The sequence below is a fragment of the Schistocerca gregaria genome, chromosome 1 (assembly GCF_023897955.1).
Source record: "Schistocerca gregaria isolate iqSchGreg1 chromosome 1, iqSchGreg1.2, whole genome shotgun sequence".
NCBI lineage: Eukaryota > Metazoa > Arthropoda > Insecta > Orthoptera > Acrididae > Schistocerca > Schistocerca gregaria.
This window is the reverse complement of record NC_064920.1, coordinates 1197403953-1197425188: the sequence shown is the minus strand read 5'-3', so window position 1 is coordinate 1197425188 and position 21236 is coordinate 1197403953. Positions and strand designations below refer to the sequence as shown.

The window sequence follows — 21236 nt, the reverse complement described above, 5'->3', positions numbered from 1 at the left end:
GGTTTTAGAATTAGCTCGTAACAGCCAATGTCTTGTGGTGACATACAAAGTACTACCTAAAACATCTCAGAATTTCATTGTACCGGTCTGACTAGAGGCAGTACGACATTCTGCTGCTAGACATCTCAAGGTACACATCTTAGCTACTGTGGCATCATCTTTGACGTGTACAGTTGCGAGTTGTAACAGCGCATGTCAGGACGTATTTCAGTGCTACTGCAAATTGTGAAATGGATAGTGTGGAGTAATAAACTAATATCAAATTCTGTTTCAAGTTGAAAACTGCAGCTGAAACCCATCATATGCTAACAGAGACATTTGGTGAGATTGCAGTGAACCAAGCAAGGACATTGTAGTAGTTCCAGCACTTCAAGAAAGATTGAAAATCTGTGGAAGATGAAAACATTTTGGTTGACCATCAACATGAACAACACAGGAAATGATCGTGACAGTGCACGACGTGATTCACAAAGATCAAAGGCAGGCAACTGACAATGTTCGTAACAGACTCGGGCTGTTGTGTGGTACATGTCAACGAATTCCAGCCAATGAACTGAGCCTCAGATGAATTGCAGTAAAGTCTACCCCTCATCTCCTGAACATCAAACAATGAAACCTCAGGATTCAGACATGCAATGAGCTGGAAAAGAGTTTGAGTGTGTCCAGAATTCTTGGGTCTACGGTTATGACCCTGAGACAAAGCAGCAATCATCACAATGGAAAACTCCAAGAAGAGCTCAACAAATTGACGATGCCACCAGGTGCGCCCTCGCCCCCACTGTCCCCACTCGCCGACCCACAATCACCATCATTGCCCCACGACACGCCCTCAGACCCAAATATGTGCCCTGGAGGACGTACCTGTTGCCTCAGAAGCCAGATGGAGAGGTACGGTTGGCAGTACACCTTCCTCTACAGCTACGGCTCCTGGCTCATCTACTTCCAGCATCTTGCCTCCCTCCCCATTGTCATGCTCAACCTCACTACACTACAACAGTGCAGCATTTCAGGGGGAGGAATGTGCTGGCTTAAGCAGTGGCCAGCACTCCGATCAGCAACGAGGCTGCGATAAGATCGATAGTAGGCACCAGAGCGAGCGAACCTATCGGGAGACTCGCAAGCGACGCGCTGCCAATTCTCTCTCGACTGCTAGTATTTAGATAGCCACTGCAGACCAGAGTGCTCAGTCAGTCGTCCAGTGAGTCTAGCTCGGGGTGAGTCAGTACCTAAAGATCACAGCAGTGTACATAGTGGGACTTTAACTTCACCAGCAGTGAGGCTAACATGGACTATCGTGGAAGAGCTTGTACCACAACACCTGGACTATCTTTAGTTACGGAACTTCTTATGCTTATGAATAAACAACCCTGTTAATGTGTGTGTGTAGTTTGTGTTACAGAAGAAGATACCAGCCAAACATCCTCTCCTCGCTTCCCGTGGTACAAGCCTACAGTGACAACGAGACGGCACAGAAAGTACCGTGGAAGTTATTGTGTGATGTTTTAAGAGATCTCCTACCATCCTGTCCCTTCTTCTTGTCAGTGTTTTCCACACATTCCCTTCCTCCCAGATTCTGCAGAGAACTTCCTCATTTCTTACCTTATTAGTCCACCCAATTTCCAACATTTTTCCGTAGTACCACATCTTAACCCTCCTAATACCGTGGGGTCTATAACGACCCCAGACCGTAATTTTCTGTAAGATAGACCTTATATCCTTTTCCTAAAAATTATGAAAAATTCGGACTTTTCCTGAAATAATTAATGGGTTCGTAATATATTAATATAACTTTTTGAAAATATTTAGTTTTGCAGAAAATCAAGAGTGAACCACTGAATACCATTGGGGTTAAATGCGACCCCATTTCTCTCTTACCGTATTATTACCCAATAATGCTGCAATGAATCCGCAACTTTTGCTGTATTTCCTTTGTTTTATTCTTGTAATTATTGTTATAACGTGTCATTGTTGCCAAAACTTAATAAGCCGACAGTTATTTGTTCCATACGTGTGGAGACTACTACTGTGTGTGTTGCATTTAGTGGAAAATGTCTCGGCACCTTTCCGAAGATGAAGTGCTTGAAATATTACTGCAGGATAATCCTCTATCTGGTGAATCAAATAGTGGTATCAGCTATATAGTTTCTGATGCCTCATGCAGTGATGGAGAATTTCTCAAACAGATGAAAGTTCAGAAGAAGATTTGGACAGCGCAGATGTCCAGCCTAAACAGGAAGTAACACATATTTCTGACTGTTACATGTAAGTACACATTGTATTTTTGTAAATGTGTGTTAAGGTCTAGCACCAAGATATACCCTTTGTATTTTTTATTTTTATTTTGTGTAGGTCTAAAAACAAAGAAGAATTGTGGCACCAACACTAGTTGAGAAGAGCTTCTGGAAGAGAAGAGAGATGGAACATAATGCGAGTAAAGCCAGATCCAACAAAATTCGCAGTGTAAAATGTACACTCCATAGAATCAGCTTTCCAGTTGTTTCCTAGGAGAAACATTGTTTACGTAATTCTAAAGTGGACTAACAAAGAGAGTAGTTTTGTTTATGGTAGTAAATGGAAACCAGTAGATGCCACTGAACTGAAGTGCTTTATCGGTGTCTTGATCTTAGCAGGCACTTACAAGGCCCATAATGAATCAGTTACACATCTGTAGAACAAAGAGGATAGTAGACCCATTTTTAGTGAAGCAATGGCTAGAAATTGTTTTACGCAAATTTCAAGGTGCATCCGATTTGGTGACGCAGATGTGAGATGTCGCAACCATGATCCTGACAAGCTGGCTCCCAATAGAGAAATATTTTAAATGTGGGTACACACGTTTCAAGAAGCATATGTTCCTCACTGCAACAGAACAACTAATGAACCAATTGTGGCATTTCATGGAAGATGTCCATTTCGGCAATGAATTCCTTCAAAACCAGAAAAATTATGGGCTGTATGTGATAATGCAACGTCTTACGTTCTCAATCATCAAGTTTACACTGGTCGACAAGAAAGTGAATCTCGTGAAGTTGGTCAAGACAACAGAGTTGCTTTAGGCTTAGAAAACAGTGGCAGAAATGTAACAAGTGACAATTTTTTCACTAGCCTTAGTTTGGCAAGAGAACTTCTGAAAATTAAACTCACACTCTTAGGAATAATTAGGAAAAATAAAGAACTACCACAAGCTTTCACTCAGACCAAAGGTCGAGTCAAATATTCATCTAACTTTGGATTCCAAGAGCATGCTTCAATTGTTTCATATTGCCCGAAAAAGGGAAAAGTTGTTACTTTGCTCATTATAATGCATTCGAGGAAGGAAGTGGAAGATCGTGAAGAATGCAAGCCAGTAATGATTCTGGATTGCAGTAAAACAAAATCAGGAGTAGATACCATGGATAAGCTGGTGACAACGTACACCACAAAGAGGGTGAGCACCAGGTGGCCAATGGTATTATTTTACAACATGATTGATATCAGTGCAATGAATGCGTTTATCATATGGCTACATCTTACACCAGAGTGGGCAGAAAGGACCAACCACAAGAGACGGGCATTTCTCATTGAATTAGGAAGGCAGCTTGTTGGAAGAAAACCGGACAAAATTATTTCCCCAGTACTTCCATCAACAGTACAGATGAAAATAAGAGGAAGGTGTCCACTTTGTAAAAGGTCTGAGAATAGAACATTCACTGATAAATGTTCAAATTGTGGATGTTCTGTGTGTAAAAACCACTCTGAAGTTTATTGCTGTAAATGTAATGCGCCAAAAATGTTTGTAGTTTCATGAGAATAATTTGTAAATTTTATGGAAAAAAATAATTTAAAAAAATATGCATTTTAATTTAATGTAATGTCACTGACATCACATTTTATATTGTGGAAAAAAATAAGGAATGTGATTTTATTCTACCATTATTAAAACGATCCTTAATAAAAAATAAATTCCGTTGGGGTCACTAAAGACCCCAATGGTACTCAGTGCAACAAAAAATACTCGGTATTAGAAGGGTTAAATGCTTTGATTCTCTTCTTTTCCAATTTTCCCACAGTCCAGGTTTCACTACCATACAATGCTGTGCTCCAAACATACATTCTCAGAAATTTCTACCTGAAATTAAGTCCTATGTTTGATACTAGTAGACTTCTCTTGGCCAGGAATGCCCTATTTGCCAGTGTTAGTCTACTTTTGATACCCTCCTTGCTCCATTTGTCACGAGGTATTTTGCTGCCGAGGCAGCAGTATTCATTAACTTGATCTACTTCGTGATTAATCTTGATGTCAAGTTTCTCACTGTTCTTCTGCTGCTACTTACTATTTTCAAACAACGGAAAATCCGGGATGGGATGCAACTTTCCTTTTCATAGTATTGTCTCATTACTTTCATCTTTCTTTGGTTTACTCTCAATCTATATTCTACACTGATTAGACTTCCATTCAACAGATCCCATAATTCTTCTTCACTTTCACTGAGGATAGAACTGTAATCAGTGAACCTTATCATTGATCTGCTTTTACCATGAATTTTAATTCCATCGTTTAGTCTCTCTCTCTTTTGTCCGTCATTGCTACTGTGACTTACAAATTGAACAGTGCGGGTCAAAGACTGCATCCCTGTCTTACACCCTTGTAATCTGAGCACTTTCTTCTCGATCTTCCACTCTTATTGTTCCCTTTTGCCTGTTGTACAAATTGTATATTACCCAGCTTTCCCTGTAGCCTACCTCACTTTTCTGACACTGCTGACACTGTCAAACAGTTTTTCCAGGTCAACAAGTCCTATGAATGTGCCTCGATTTTTCTTTAGTCTTTCTTCCATCATCAACCGCAATTTTAGAACTGGCTCTCTGTTGCCTTTACCTTTCCTAAGGCCAAACTGATTGTCATGTAACACATCTTCAATTTTTTTTTTTTTTTTTTTTTTTTTTTTTTCACTCTCCTGTATACATTTGTTGTCAGCAACTTGGACACACAAGCTGTTAAGCTGATTGCATGACAGTTTTTGCACTTGTCATCTCTTGTCACCGTCACAACTCTGTGGAGGATGTTTCACCAGAAGTCAGATGGTGTATCGTCAGACACACACATTCGACGCACCAATATGAAGAGTCATTTTGTTGGCACTTTTCCCAACAATTTTAGAAATTCTGATGGAATGTTGTCTATCTCTTCTGCCTTACTGGATCTTAAGTCTTCCAAATTCTGTTTCTAGTACTGGATCCCGTCTCTTCTAAATGAACTGTTATCTCTTCTCTGTCATGTCATCAGCCAAATCTTCCCCCTTAGAGAGGCCTTTATTGAACTCTTGCCACCTACCCAATTTCTCCTCTGCATTTAACAATGGAAATCCCATTGCACTCTTAATGTTACTACACTTGCTTTTAATTTAACCAGATGTTGTTATGACTTATCTATATAGAAAAGAAATTATGGTCTTTTCTCTATTTCTTCACGTTTTATGCAGCCATTTCACCTTACCTTCCCTGCACTTTCTATTTATTTCATTCCTAAGTTACTTATATTTCTGTATTTCCTTGAACATTTTTGTACTTCCTTCTTCCATCAATCAAGTGAATTATTCCTACTGTTACCCATAGGTTCTCTGTAGTTACCTTCTTTGTACCGATGGTTTTCTTTGCAACTTCTGTGACTGCCCTTTCTAGAGATGCGCAGTCCTCTTGAACTGAACTGCCTACTGAGCTATTCCTTATATTAGTATGAATAACCTCAGAGAACTTCAAGTGTAACTCTTCACTTCTTAGCACTTCTGTATCCCACTTCTTTGTGCAGTGATTCTTACTACTACTCTCTTAAATTTCATCCAACTCTTCATCACTACTGAATTGTGACCTGAGTCTATATCTGCTCCTGGGTATGCCTTACAATCCAGTATCCGAGTTCAGAATCTCTGTCAGATCATGATGTAACCTAACTTAAATCTTCCCTATCTCCTAGCCCTTTCAATGTACACCTTCTCCTCCTGTTATTCTTAAGCAGAGTATTCATTGTCACTGGCTGAAATTTATTGCAGCACTCAATTAGTCATTCTCCTGTCTCATCCCTAGTACCAAGCCCATGTTTTCCCATAACCCTTTCTTCTACTCCTTCCCTACATTCATGTTACAGTCCCCTCTGCCTATTAGATTTTCATCTCCCTTTACATACCAAATTACTTGTTCAATAGCCTCATATACTTTCTCTATCTCATCATCTTCAGCTTGCGACACTGGCATGCACACCTGAATTATTGCTGTCGGCGTTGGTTTGCTGTCATTTCTGATGAGAACAACCCAGTCACTGAACTGTTCACAACAACTCAATCCCTGCCCTACCTTCCTATTCATAACAAATACTACTCTCATTACACCACTGTCTGCTGCCATTGTTAATATCACCCTATACTCATCTGATCAGAAATTGTCCTGTTCAAAGTACTTACGGGCATTCAGCCAGGTTGAATTTTCGACAACTGCCGATATTTCGGCGGATGCACACTCCGCCATTTTCAAGGCTTAACTGCAACGACCAGACGAAGTGCAGACAACACGAGAGCTCGGTTCTGCGAGTCTAACAGAAAAGATAACACACACCTAAACAAAAGCCAACCAAAGATGAACGAAGTCAGAGCTATCGATAGTAAGAAACTATGGACTGGTAGTTGAGGAAACGTTAACTCTGTCCCTATGTTTTTTAACAAGTGAAAGAGCAGGATTCCAGGCCGAGTATAAACAAAAGCCTCCATCCCTATTCACAAGGTTGCCAGCCAATTTAATTTCAACAGACTCCTTAATCACACTATCCCAATAGCCCGACGTGCATGCTAATATCTCGGTATTATTATACCACATGGGGTGACCAGTGTCCAAACAATGTTCGGCAATAGCAGATTTGCTAGGCTGCTGTAGTCGCGTGTGCCGTTTATGTTCAATACACCGGTCCTCCACGGTCCTGATGGTCTGACCAATGTATGCCATGCCACAGCTACAAGGAATGCGATAAACACCTGCCTTACGTAAACCAAGATCATCCTTAACAGACCCCAAAAGCGCTTTAATCTTAGATGGAGGTCGGAAAACACATTTCACATTGTATTTCCGTAAAATACGACCTATCTTGTTTGAAGTGCTTCCTATGTAGGGCAAAGAGGCAATAGATTTAGGAGTCAACTGAGAATTATCATCAGTCACCTGGCGCACAGTTGGTTGATATCGCAACGCCTGTTCAATCTGTCTTTCACTATACCCATTGTGGCGGAAGGTAGCCTCAAGATGGGCCAGCTCAGCAGGCAAAGTCTCAACGTCGGAGATGACGTGTGCCCTGTGTACCAGGGTACGAAGTACCCCTTCACGTTGGGCCGGATGATGACAACTGTCCGCCTGCAGATACAGGTCAGTGTGAGTACGCTTCCTATAAACTGCATGTCCCAACGATCCATCCACCTTCCTCCTAACCAAAACGTCAAGAAAGGGAAGGCAACCATCCTCCTCCACCTCCATGGTAAAACGAATGTTGGGGTGGATCGAGTTTAGATGTTCTAAAAAGGCATTCAAATTCTCCCTGCCATGCGGCCAAACAACAAAAGTATCGTCAACGTATCTGAAAAAACAGGCAGGTTTCAATGGCGCCGACTCCAATGCACGCTCCTCGAAGTCTTCCATGAACAGATTTGCAATCACAGGAGATAACGGGCTACCCATCGCAACTCCATCTGTCTGCTCGTAATACTGGTCATTGAATAAGAAATACGTGGACGTCAACACATGTCAAAACAAATTAGTTAGTTCCAATCCAAACTTCACTTCAATTAACCGCAACGAGTCAGACAAAGGAACACGAGTAAAGAGCGAGACCACATCAAAACTTACTAACATATCAGAGTCATTCAACTGCATTCCCTCCAAACGCCGTAAGAGGTCAGCTGAGTTCTTAATATGATGTTCACAACGTCCAACTTGTGGGCTTAACATTGAAGCAAGGTGCTTAGCCACACGATATGTTGGAGCACCAATATTGCTGACTATGGGGCGGAGAGGGACCCCCTCCTTATGTAGTTTCGGAAGGCCATATAACCTGGGGGGAACAGCACTATAGGTGATAAGACTCTTGATAGTGTCCTGTGGCAAACCACTTATCTTCAGGAGGTTGTTGGTCTTCCTCTCAATGCTTTTCGTGGGGTCAGCATCGATCCTGCGATACGCTGAGTCAGATAATAAACAATTCATCTTTTGTACATAGTCATGTTTGTTCAAAACAACGGTGGCATTGCCCTTGTCCGCAGGTAAAATGACAATGTCCGGATCAGCTCTGAGAGAGCGTAAAGCAGCCCTCTCCGCTGATGTCACATTGCTCTTGGGTGGACGAGCCCTAGTCAAAACATGACATGTCTCCCTCCTGACATCCTCTGCATCAACAGGAGGTAGTTTGTAAACTGCCTGTTCAATCGAACTGATAAAATCCACTACCGGCAAACTCTTCGGTGTTGGTGCAAAATTTAAACCCTTCCCTAGCACGAATAACGCTGCGTCGTCAAGAGGTTTCTCTGTGAGATTATCACAGAACGTCGGGAGATAGGATCAGCCTCCGAGCCACGGAAACGTTCAAACTTAGCCAGATGCCGAGCAGTGACAGAACGATATTCACAATCAGCCTGAGTCCATGAGGCACCGTCCAACCAATCCCATGTAAATTCAGACAGTTTACTAGCCATCAATAAATGGAAACGAAACAATTCTTTGGAAACAGAGTCCAACCGTCGACGAGTAAAACGAATCCTTTCACGGACAAGCGCCAAGCCAGCACGTTGTTTAATGCGACTGGCGGCGGGAGAATTAATATGATGTACAATTTTAGCAAAAGTTGGGACACGATTCTCAGCACGACACCTCAATAAGAACGACAAGGCACATTGCAGTCTGACACGACAGCTACGAAGTTTATCCAACTTACGTAAACACCGATACATTTCCTCCCCGTAGAGGTAAATAATGTGAGACCTGTTAAGCCTTGAAAATGGCGGAGTGTGCATCCGCCGAAATATCGGCAGTTGTCGAAAATTCAACCTGACTGAATGCCCGTAAGTACTTTGAACATAGTTTACGCCAGGAGAAGCTCAGGTCTCTCAGAAATTGTCCTCTTTCCGTGCCACTTCACTGACCCCCCCCCCCCCCCCCCCCCCCCCACTATATCTAGGTTGAGCCTAAGCATTTCCTTTTTCAGATTTTCTAGCTTCTTGGCCATGTTCAAACTTCTGACATTCTGCACCCTGACTCATAGAACATTGTCCTTTCGTTGATTATTCAATCTTTTTCTCATGGTCACCTCCCCGTTGGCAGTCCCCTCCTAGAGATCCAAGTGGGGAACCAGTCTGGAATCTTTTGCCAAAGGAGAGATCAACAAGACACTTTTCTCAATTACAGGCCACATGTCGTGTCTATAATGCAGTGGTTTCCATTACCTTCTGCATCCTCATACCATTGATCACTGCTAAGTTTTCTGCCTCGAGGGGCAGTTGCAATGGAAGCAGGTTTATTACTGAACCATCAGTTTAATAAATCATGGTTATAAAACACTAACATGACTAAGCTACATAATAATCGTATGACTGGTAGAACATGAACTTGGGACAATTAGTTTTAATTCCGAAAAATGCAGGAACATATGGGAAAATGCTTGCTCTGCAGCTTATCTCACAACATATTCTGAAGGAGGGTAAACCTCTGTTTACAGCACTTTTAGATTTACAGTAAGCTTTTGACAATTGTGACTGGAATACTCTCTCTGAAATTCTGAAAGTAGCTGCGATAAAATACAAGAATCACAGTGTTATCTACAACTCATATAGAAACCAGATTGCAATAGACAGAGTCAAAGCATGTGAAAGGGAGGTAATGGTAGACAAGGGAGTGAGACAGTGTTTCAGCTTATCTCCCATATTATTCATTCCTTACATTGAGTATGCACTAAATGAAACCATATAAAATTTTCATAGGGAAGTAAAATTTAAGAAGAAGAAATAAAAACCCTTGAGGTTTGCTGACGACACTGTAATTCTGCCAGAGATGGCAAAATTCTTGGAAAATCAGTTGAATATAATGAACAATATCTTGAAAATAATTTCTACGATAAAGATAAATAAAAATAGAACAAGGATAACGGAGCTTACAATATCGATTTGTCAACTCACAGTGGCTCGCATGGATGACCGCCACACGGTGGTCGTCTCGTTGATAGCACGGAGTTTATTGGGTGTGGTCAGATCGCACCATTCAGCATCCCAAAGTGTGAAAACTTGGCGGTGAAGGCTGCTAGCAAATCACTCTTCGGGAGGCCAATGTCCAGAGTTCGTTCACGGGTGGCCTCTTTCGCCAGGTGGTCAATGTGTTCATTTCCTGGGATGCCGACATGACCAGGGGTCCACACAAAGACCACAGAGCAGCTGCAACGGGCAAGAGTATGGAGGGACTCCTGGACAGCCATCACCAGACGAGAGTGAGGGAAACACTGGTCGATGGCTCGTAAACCGCTCAGGGAGTCACTACAGATAATGAAGGACACACCTGAGCAGGAGCTGATATAATATAGGGCACGAAAGATGGCGACCAGCTCAGCAGTGAAAATGCTGCAGCCAGACGGCAATGAGTGTTGTTCGTATTGGTCCCCTAGAGTGAGAGCATAACCGACACGCCCAGCAACCATCAAACTGTCAGTGTAAAAAAAGCCAGAGCCCTGATACGTGACAAGGATGGAAAGAAGGCGGCGGCGGAAGGCCTCCAGAGGGACTGAGTCCTTCGGGCCCTGTGCCAATTTGAGCTGAAGGCAAGGGCGGGGCACACACCATGGGGGTGTACGCAGGGGGGTCCGGAAAGAAGGTGGAATAGGGAAAACTCCAAGCCCGGAGAGAAGCTCTCCGACAGGGATCGCGATCGTTCAACCCGACCAGGGCCAACGTTCTGGGAGATGGACGACAGACTGAGGGAACAGGAGTCGATAATTAGGATGCCCGGGCAAGCTACAAACATGTGTAGCATAAGCGGCCAGTAAACATTGGCACCGTAACCACAGTGGAGGGACACCTGCCTCCACAAGTATGCTGTTCACAGGAATGGTCCGGAAAGCTCCAGTAGCAAATCGGATCCCGCTGTGAAGGATTGGGTCCAGGCCCCGCAATGCAGAAGGGGATGCTGAACCATAAGCCAGGCTCCCGTAATCCAGACGGGACTGGATTAATGCCTGGTAGAGCCGTAAGAGAGTGGATCGGTCGGCGGCCCAGCTGGTGTGGCTCAAGCATCACAGAGCATTAGGATGCCGCCAACACACCTGTTTAAGCTGCCGAATATGTGGGAGTCAAGTCAACCGGGCATAAAAAAACCACAACCAAAAACCGATGTGTGAATTTTTCTTGAGTTTCTTGAAGAGCAATGCAGAGGAAAGGGTGAAGGCTGAGAAGTTGTCGGAGCTCAGCAAGATGGAAGAAACCGCTGCAGTTCCACTGGAGGATGATATTGTCCATGGCTGAGAAAGGCGTGAAGGGACTGGGGAGGCAGATTATGCCACTGGGTCACCTGCTGCCACCAATTGAGCACCTGTGCAAGTGCTATTCATGGTGTCTGAGGGATCAGCGATATCGAGGTCCTCAGTGGACGACATAATCTCCAACTCATCCTCAGACGCAGAGCTCAAAGGTTGCAGTGGGGTGGGTGCCACCGCAAGTTCTTTGACCTTAGAGGTCTTCCTCTTGGACTTCTCTATCTGCTCCTTGGGTTTCACTGGCTGGGAGGGCTTCACCAATTCAGTCTCCGGGACGGAGGAGGATCATGCAGTCCTACGACCAGCCGCTTGTGGGCACTTATGCCACTGTCGGGCGTCATCCTTCCCGCTGGTGGAAACCTGAGAAGGGAGGGACCCAAGGGACGCCTTGCGAGCAAGAGGAGTCAAAGAAGTTGGACGCTTCTCTGGCTTAGAAGTGGGGACGGACGTCCCCAATGGGTGTGAGTGTGTTGCTCCCGAGGCAGATGGTGCAGGAGCAACAGAATGGGTAGAGAAGGGGGCATGTGGGGTTGTACGGCTCAACGATTCAGCTGGAAGCGATAGGGCTAGCACGGCTGTCGTAGCAGCGGCATACGAAGATGTCATTCTCACAGGATGTAGTCAAACATATTTCCTCTTAGCCTCACTGTAGGTCAGTCGGCCCAGGGTCTTATACTCCATGATAATTTTGCTCTTTCTGTAAGATCCTGCAGTCTGGCGAGCAAGGTGAATGATGCTCTCTACAGTTGACACAGATGGGAGGTGGGGCACATGTAGTATTGCGATGCGATGGGCGTCCGCAATCTCGACATGTGTGGCTGGAAGTACAGCAGGAAGTCATATGGCCAAACTTCCAGTACTTTAAGCACCGGATTGGGGGAGGGATGCCGTTTTTATCAAAACTGACCCACAGTGCATTTTGGACAAGCCCTCCACCTCCCCAAACTTGTCCTCTAAATGCTCTACGAAGAACTGAGGCTTCGTGGACATGAAAGACTCCCCATCAGCTCTCGTACAAACTAGGAACTGAGGCAAATAACTGTCGCTGCCATCCTGAGACTTACGTTCCTCCCACAGTGTGGCCAAGGAGGCGAACGTTTTCGGATCTTATCTCGGAGCATTAAATTGAGCCCGAGAACACTTAGAGACTGCTGGCGGCTGGCCACCAGCGAGAGATAGTGTACCACACTTAATTGCGGATCATGCGCTCTGATGCCACCCACTCCGACCAAGGGCCCTCCCCATGGGCACCACCCAGCGTCAGCAAGGGCAACCTGGCAGGATGGCCATTGCCGGGAGTCCCAATGCCCCAGGGAGATAGGCATCCACTCCTTGGCATATATGAGGAGTTAACGGCGCAGGCATCAGCAGAGCGATCCCTGTGTTGTCAGGGGGCTACAACCAACAGAGTACATGGCGGCCCCACCACAACGGACTGGCTACTGTGCTGGATCTTAGGTGCAAAAATGTCCAAGGTCGTCTTCCAAGCAAAAAGCAACACTGCACAGTGCATAGTGGTAATCGCACCCAGGAAGGTATCCTCGCCCAAGAGATGGAAAACGAGCAGGACAGCATTGCAACGAGGAGAAAGCCGGCTAAAGGTCTCAACGCATGACAGATACAGTGCACCATGTAAGGTGCCCTTCCCCAATTGGCTCACTCTTTGGAAGAATTTAGAAAGATGGAGGTCAGACCCAAGAGGGGACCATCATATAAGACCAAAACTTTTGAGACTCTTTTTAGTTGCCTCTTATGACAGGCAGGAATACCGCGGGCCTAACCCACAGGGGGGGGGGGGGGGGGGGGGGGGCAGACAGATTACAGTGAAGTAAAAACACAGGATTTTAATAAATGATCTGTATGATCATGGTGGCCAAATAAAGTTAACCACTCACCTGTAGCAGACTGATGCGCGATACATAAAAATACGCTTTTGTAGGGACCACATTGTGCTCATGTGGGAGCGATTTAGATGCTTGTAAAACAATAAACTGGTACCTAAGATCGCAGGAATTCTTTTTATTCCACTTAATATTGGTTTTGGTTTGGAGATCAGCATGGACACCACAGAACAGGGTCTTTAACGACTACATGACATAACTTTTTGATACTGGTTTTGTTACATGACTGTGGTTCATTTACATGAGGCTGCCACATAGTTGTACTTTTTATATTAACTGGTTTTTAAGACCAAAACCCATAGGCTCATATGCAATGTGTATTTTATCGGTATTTTTTTTAAGACTAGACAGATATGAATTTGTGTAACCCTGCATTGTTCTTAAATTTGTGTATGAGTTTTGTAGGTTTTTTATAAGACCAGACAGTTGTGCACTAGTGTAAATTGGCACTCCCAGAAAATTTGCATTTCTTTTCGGTATGTTTTTATATGTAACCAGGCAGATATGCATTTGATATGATCGAAAAAATCTGCGCTCGTATGCAAGGTGTGTTTTATTGGTATTTTTATAATGACCAGACAGGTATGCATTGAGTAACCCTGTAATGTTCTTAAAATTTGTATATACTCTCGGTAGATGTTATATATATCACCAGACTGATGTGTTGTGTATAACCCTACAGATCCCATAAAATATCTATGTATGTTCATATCTTATTACGTATTTGACCAAACAGATATACACTTTTGTAATTCTGCAGTTGTCATGAAATTTGCATTTGCTTTACGATATGTTGTATATGTGACCAGGCAGATGGGCAATTGCATAGGTCTGCAGCTTTCACAAGTTTTGTACATGTTTACGAGATACAGAATCTCTAGAATTATGTGACGCAGTGTTACCACACACGCAGAGCCTGTTATGATGCAAGCTGTGACATTCATTGGCGCCTCTTCTGCTAGCGCCATCTCGCGACGCGGCCTGTAGAATAAGAACAGAGCCAGAGTTGCGGTAGTACCTAGCTTGGGCTTGTATGTGATGGAGACACTTAACATTTATAATGTCATCTCTCTTGGATGCCTATGGGCTACTTACAACAATTTTGTAAGGCCTGCATGTTATAGGCAACTATTAACATCACCATGGTTTGCCTTGACGTTGTAACCTGTATCTGTCCCAAGGTATGTAACTAAATTTATATGTCTGACTGTCTTCACTGCTGCTGTGGTAGCCTTTTTGATGACTCCTATAGTTGGCCGGTGTGAACATCACATCAAAAGCTCCCAGATGTTCATTGAGAAAATCAAACAGATTAGACTTGGTCCAAATGACCTTTTAGTCAGCCTGGATGTGGTATTGCTTTTCACAAAAGTTCCTGTGGAGGACACTTTGAAAATGCTGGCTGATCTTTTCTTCCTGAAACTATTAAGTTGTTCCCGCATGTGATGAAGACCATCTACTTCTTGAATGTTAACGAATTTTATGAAATAATGGAGGGTATGGCGTTGGGCTCTCCGTTGTCTCCATCACTGGCTAACTTTTTTTATGGAGAATTTTGAGGAACTTGCATTAAATTCGGTTCCCCTACGTCCATCCTTATTTTATCGTTATGTTTACGATACATTTAAAATCTGGCCACACGGCGCAGAAGCTCTCGAACAATTCATGGCACACATGAACAGCATACATTCGAACATCTAGTTTACTGTCGAGATGGAGAAGGAAGGGAGACTGCCTTTCTTAGATGTTTTAGTACAACGACAGGCGTCTTGACCACTCTGTATACAGTAAGCTCACACATACCGATTTATACCTGAATGCACAGAGTTTCCATCATCCCGCTCAGAAGAGAGCCATTTTGAACACGTTGGTATACAGAGCAAAAACTTTTTCTGATGATGACCACTTAAGGTCCGAGATTAGCCATCTGAAGTATGTGCTCCGAAAGAATGGCTATGGTGCACACGATATAAAGGCAACATTCTTTTATATATATATATAAAAAAAAAACCACACACACACACACACACACACACACACACACACACACACACACACGATGAAACACCGATGGTGGTTCTTCCTTTTTGTGGTGCAATTTCCAGCAAAATAGGAAGAGTCCTGCGAAGACGGGGTATAAGACCGATTTTTTGTCCTGCTAAGAAAATTAAGTAGATAATGTGCCTTGTTAAGGGCCCCTGGAGTTTATAATACCCCCTGTGAGTGTGGAAGCAATATACAGTTCAGACCATTCGTACCGGTTCTGAACGATGTGCAGAACACCAACGCCATATTAAAAATAGATAACTGGAGTAATCGGCAATTGCGGAGCACAGCTTCATGAACAAACATAAAATATTGTTCGATGAAACAAAAATTCTGTCCCAAGCCTCCACATACTGGGATTCTATTATTAAGGAGGCTGTTGAAATAAGAATGAGCCAAAAGAACTTAAACCGCAATAGTGGATACCATCTGAGCTGCGCATGGAAATGAGTGCTTGATGCACAGAAGCAGCAGAGACGTTAATTCCAAGGTTTACGTTCCAACGGCAGTGGTGGCGCCACCAGCGCACACATTGACACCGTCTGTGACAGTAGTACGTAATCGCCGACCAATCAGAAGCCAAATAAAATAAAACGGCTACCACAGCAGCACTGATGACAGTCAGTTGCTCCTGATGATGATGATGATGATGATGATGGAGATGATCGTCGAAAGCTCGAGATTTTATCCCGAGTTGACGCGGCAAGAAAACCGAGAATGTTTTACATAGTTGTTTAAGAGGTTTGAAACACTATGTGCACTTGTTACCAATGCCTCATTTATTTTTAGAGATATATATTCCTCTTCCTTTCTGGCCCTACCTGCCTCTGCCTTGACTATATTCGATACAGTTTTTATTTTGTTGCAAGATGTAACTATCTTTTTCTCATGATAAAGCTGCTTAGATTTCTATATTACTTGCTTCAATACTTTGCTGCATTCTTTGTCATGCATTACAATGTTAATGAGAGAGCTGTACCCAGACAGAAGGTACAATTTCCTTTTTGTGTCACATAATACCTCTATTCCTTCTGCAATAAACGGGTTATTTTTAGACTTCTGCTTGATCTGATTTACCCTTAGGGAAAACAATTTCAAATGAGAAAGTAAGTTTATTAATGAATGCTCTGTATATTCTATTTGAGGCAGAAGAATTGTAAACTTCTATCCATATCTTCGAGCATTTTCCTAAAATTCTTTTTGGTTGATTTATTATCCTCCTGTACTCAGATTTAATAGATCTTATATTTCGATAAGTTTCGATATTTAACATATATTGCTGCATGGCACGATCAGATACAAACCAAGCAGCAAAATTGCATCCCAATAAATACTGCAAAATTATAACTTGTGTAAGCAGGAAGGTCAAACACATCCGTTACACGCAAAAAATTGGCAAGTAAAAGAATACAGTAGAAACTATATCGAACATCATAAACAGTGAGCCAAATTGGAATATAAAATCACAACAAACTGTCCTCTGGTAATGATACAGAGTACGATAATCAAGAAGTTGCAGCTTCAGATTTCAGGCTCGGCAACTCCCGCAAAAGTACACAATGGAGTCAATGAGTCAAAAGCATACAATAAGCTTCCCATCAATACTTAAAAAAAAGGGAAATTAACTATATACCGAGATTCAAAAGAAAACTAAAAACTTCCCTCACAGAAAACTTTTTATAAAAAGAATAAATTCTTTGAATTCAAAGTTATCCTTTGGTGTAAGGAAAAAAGTAAAACAGTTAGGCAAAAACATGATCTAGAAGGTAAGAAAAATTATGTACTTTTATTTACACCATGAAGACAAATCTTGTATTTTAACTTAATTTGCAACCAGAGCCAGTTCAAGAACATTTTTCCGTACGAGCACATACAATTTGGTACCCATCATCCCTTCTTTCACTTCTCCTTACATCAGTTGCCTTGCACTCATGGTAGGCTCTTTAAAAATGACTAAATCTAGTGGACGTGGAAATGGGTTGTTATTGCTAATAATTACGCTACACCATTGTATAAATTTGGCACTAAGAGCATCTCTGTCACCTCAGTTCGGCTTGGCTTCATTTACACTACATTCGTAAGTACTCGTTTAAACTTACACCAGTAACCTGTGGGTTGTAATATTATATGCCCTCACAGTGTACATAAAATAGTATACACATGATACGAAAGTCACATAATACTGTGTTATTTCATTTAATTGTTCTAGATTGCTAATATGCCACTTGTATAGTAGATAGTCAAGAGGACCAAATAAAAATAAAGTCAAATAACCTATTTTGATATTTCCCAGCAGGACTCAAACATGGATGCTTGCCTTTCAAGGACAATGATCTTACCACCAGATAATGTAATCTCTTAAATATTTGAGTCAGGCATACTTTAAAATATGTAGGTACCACATGATCCCCATTACAAACCTCAAACAAAGAGCTACATATTTTACCTGTGGGTAGTATTTCTCTGTATCCTGCAATGAGAATTTGCTCTGCCCACATTAAAAAAATTAAAAGGACACAGTATTTGAACTAATAGATATCAATGAATTATTTAAAATACCGTCATCCACAAACGAATTTCGTAAATGGAATTAAAATGTCACAGCAGAGCTAAAATGATAAAGATATAAATTTTCCAAATGAAAACTTACAATCAGTTCTTTTGTACACGTGCCCTGTATGAAGCAAATTATTGGCTTACTTTGGAGAAACTAAATACATGATATATTAAATAGGTTTTCTTAATAATCTCCATAGGGACTTACTGCACTACTAACAATGAAGAAGTACCATCTGAGTGAGCTCTGCTAGGACATCTTTAACTTCATACAATTTTAGGCTCAAACACGCAGAGCATGTCGCTTTACTGCTAAATCTGACAACCACTCGAGAGAGAGAGAGAGAGAGAGAGAGAGAGAGAGAGAGAGAGAGAGAGAGAGAGAGAATATATATACTTCAGACGACAGGCTTAAGGGTTAATGGAGGGTACAGCGTGTCATCTCAGTCAGAGCATCATTGACAGGTGCAGATGTAACTTCAGGTGTGCTCCATGGAAGTGTGCTGGAACACTTGCTGTTCGTGTTTTGTATTAATGACCATCCAGACAATATCAACAGTAACCTCAGACGTTTTGAAGATGATGCTTTTATCTATAATGAAGTGCTGTCTGAAAGAATCTGCATAAATTTTCCGTCAAATCTTAAGATTTCGAAGTGATTCAAGCAGTGGCGATTTGTTTGAAATGTTCTGGAATGTAAAACTGTTAACTTCACAAAACGAAAAACGTATCTCATCAATGTAATATCAGGGAGTCGCTGTTGGAATCTGAGAACTCAAAAAAATATCTGGCTGCAACACTTGTAGACTGTGATTGGCAGGCTGGTGTTCTTCGGTTTATTGTACATTATGGGGTAAATGCAATCAATCTACGAAGGATATACCTTACAGATCACTCGTGCGACCCATCTGTAATATTTCTCAAGTGCTGGAGGCTCATCCCAAGTAGGACTAACAAAGTATACTAAGAAGGGCTGCAGGAACGGCCATAGGTTGGTTTGATCCGTGGGAAAGTGTCACAGAGATGCTGAAGAAAGTAAACGGGCAAACTCTTTAAAGTAGACGTAAACTACCCCAGAAAAGCCTATTTATATAGTTTCAATAATTTGCTTTACCAGACGACGTAACGAATGTACTGTAACATCCTATGTATGGGAATTGCGAGGACAATGTTAGAATAATTACAGCAGGCACTGAGATAATTAAACAATCAATTTTCCGCCCTTCACTAGCACATGAAATGGAATAGATATTCTTAATACCTGATACAATAGGACGCACCGCTGTAAGCACTACACAGTGGTTTGCAGAGTTTAAATGTAGACATCAAATTTTTCGTTCCTTTGAAATACTTGTGTGATGTAAATTTTAAAGAATAACATAAAAAACAAACATGAACGAACATAAGAGGACTAAATGTTATTACGAATAAAAGACAACTGTTATATTACAGCATTGTGCAACTCAAAAGTAACTTACATAGCTCCAAAAGCGACCTGTATCCAAAATATTTAGAGTTATCTTTCGACATTAAAGTTATAATTAAGGTTATGTTGATGCCATTTATAACTACATTTTGCAAATCAACAGGTGACAGGACGCACAGACTATTCACACAACCAGCCAAACAACGACTTTGCTGGGAAGTCGATACCGAAGAAGTTAAAATCTATGGATGTCATGAAGTGACGTGATCGGCTTCTGTACTTGGCGCGCATCGGAGTTTTTAACGAGAAAAACAAGACCACCACTGTTTCGTCACATCATCAAAGTGGTGTGCGCTAGCACAAACTGACAGTTTTGAAATCCAATCGATATGGATTTTGTAGAGTGAGACGTAAAAGAAAATATCGTAAAAATAATAGTGTGTACACAACGTTGACATACTAATAAGTGGAAAGTTAATTAACCTCGACACGCTTACAAGACAATTTACAATATTCCTCAATAAGTATTAAAACTTTTGATCAATCATTTGCATTTAACTTGATTAAAATATTAAAATATAAACATGAGAGTGTCTGTACCAACTGAACATAAATTTTCCCAACTTAAAAATATCATTAGACTGATCTCTTCCCATCCTTTTTTAATTTTCATGTTTCCAAAATAATCTTTAAAAGTTCTGTCGAGAAGTGCTGGCTTTTTTCCCATCTCTTCTTTAGGAATAGTGTTAGGTATATCGACTTCGTGCACTGTCACGTTGTGCGAAGACGTTGATGCCAGTTTGCGCATCACCGTGTCGATAGTTGGAAACCAAATGCGGAGCGGAGAATGCTCAAAGATTGACAATTTTGTCATCGGCGCGTGCGCATCTATGAAAACCTAGCGGCACAGTGTGACTTAGAGCGGGCTTTCTCGCGTATTGGCAGACAGCAGTGTCACCGGAGCATCACGTCATAATATGCTTGCATCTGCGTATATACGCCAATTCACACTGGCCGTCACCTCACGTCCAATCAAAACATTCTGCTATGAGTTTCAAATTGCAGCATCCACATTGGCCGTCCCGTCATGTCACGGCACTGTCAGTGTTTCTCGGGAAGAAAATTTTGACGGTCGTCGTCACCCACCCGTCGTTGGTCACGTGACCTAAAGCACATTTCCTTTCTATACAATGCCATGCGCAGGGCTCCATATATGGATTCGACATGCTGTTCGTTGTTAATATCAGTTGTGTAATGTTCGTTCTTTGTTGTACATTGTTTCGTTTCGTCATGTCTTTCGTTAAAATTGTTCGTCATGGCCCTCTACTACCGTATTTAATATTTTAGAATGAAATAGATTGCAATATGACAGCAACTTGAAGTGAAAAAACTACTGCGTATAGGAACAGATTGATTAGTAGGTGGAACTTATTTTAATATTGTCATGCATTTACAGAGTTTTATGAAGAAATGGACTGAAACCTAGAGACACTGCAAGCCGTTTCTTTAAATACATGTTTGTGGTAGACGTGTTTCTTGTTAAGTAGCTGTCTGGATTGTGTCTGAAACATTTTTGTAAGCACAGTTGTCAAAATTTATGTGGTTTCAGTAGCTAACTGTATCATAAATAAGGCACCTCAACTATTAAAATACAGTGAAGTTTAACGTAACAAATTAAAAACTGATGCTTCAGCCTTCTAAAATGACGACATGAATTGCATTTTTTAATGACAAAAGATGGATAATAAAATAAATAAATACAAGATTCAGATTCCTTCTCCTA

The 21236-nt window shown here is 41.9% G+C and overlaps 1 protein-coding gene across 1 annotated transcript in view; it reads right to left on the bottom strand.

Moving 5' to 3' along the window:
* LOC126284700 (myeloid differentiation primary response protein MyD88) overlaps positions 1–19799 on the bottom strand; it is a 112330-nt gene extending 92531 nt beyond the window's left edge. The window contains exon 1 of the mRNA XM_049983833.1: positions 19506–19799. Coding sequence (XP_049839790.1) covers positions 19506–19507 — 2 coding nt within the window. The 5' untranslated portion in view covers positions 19508–19799. The remainder of the gene's footprint in view (positions 1–19505) is intronic.
* Between the last annotated feature and the right edge of the window lie 1437 nt (positions 19800–21236).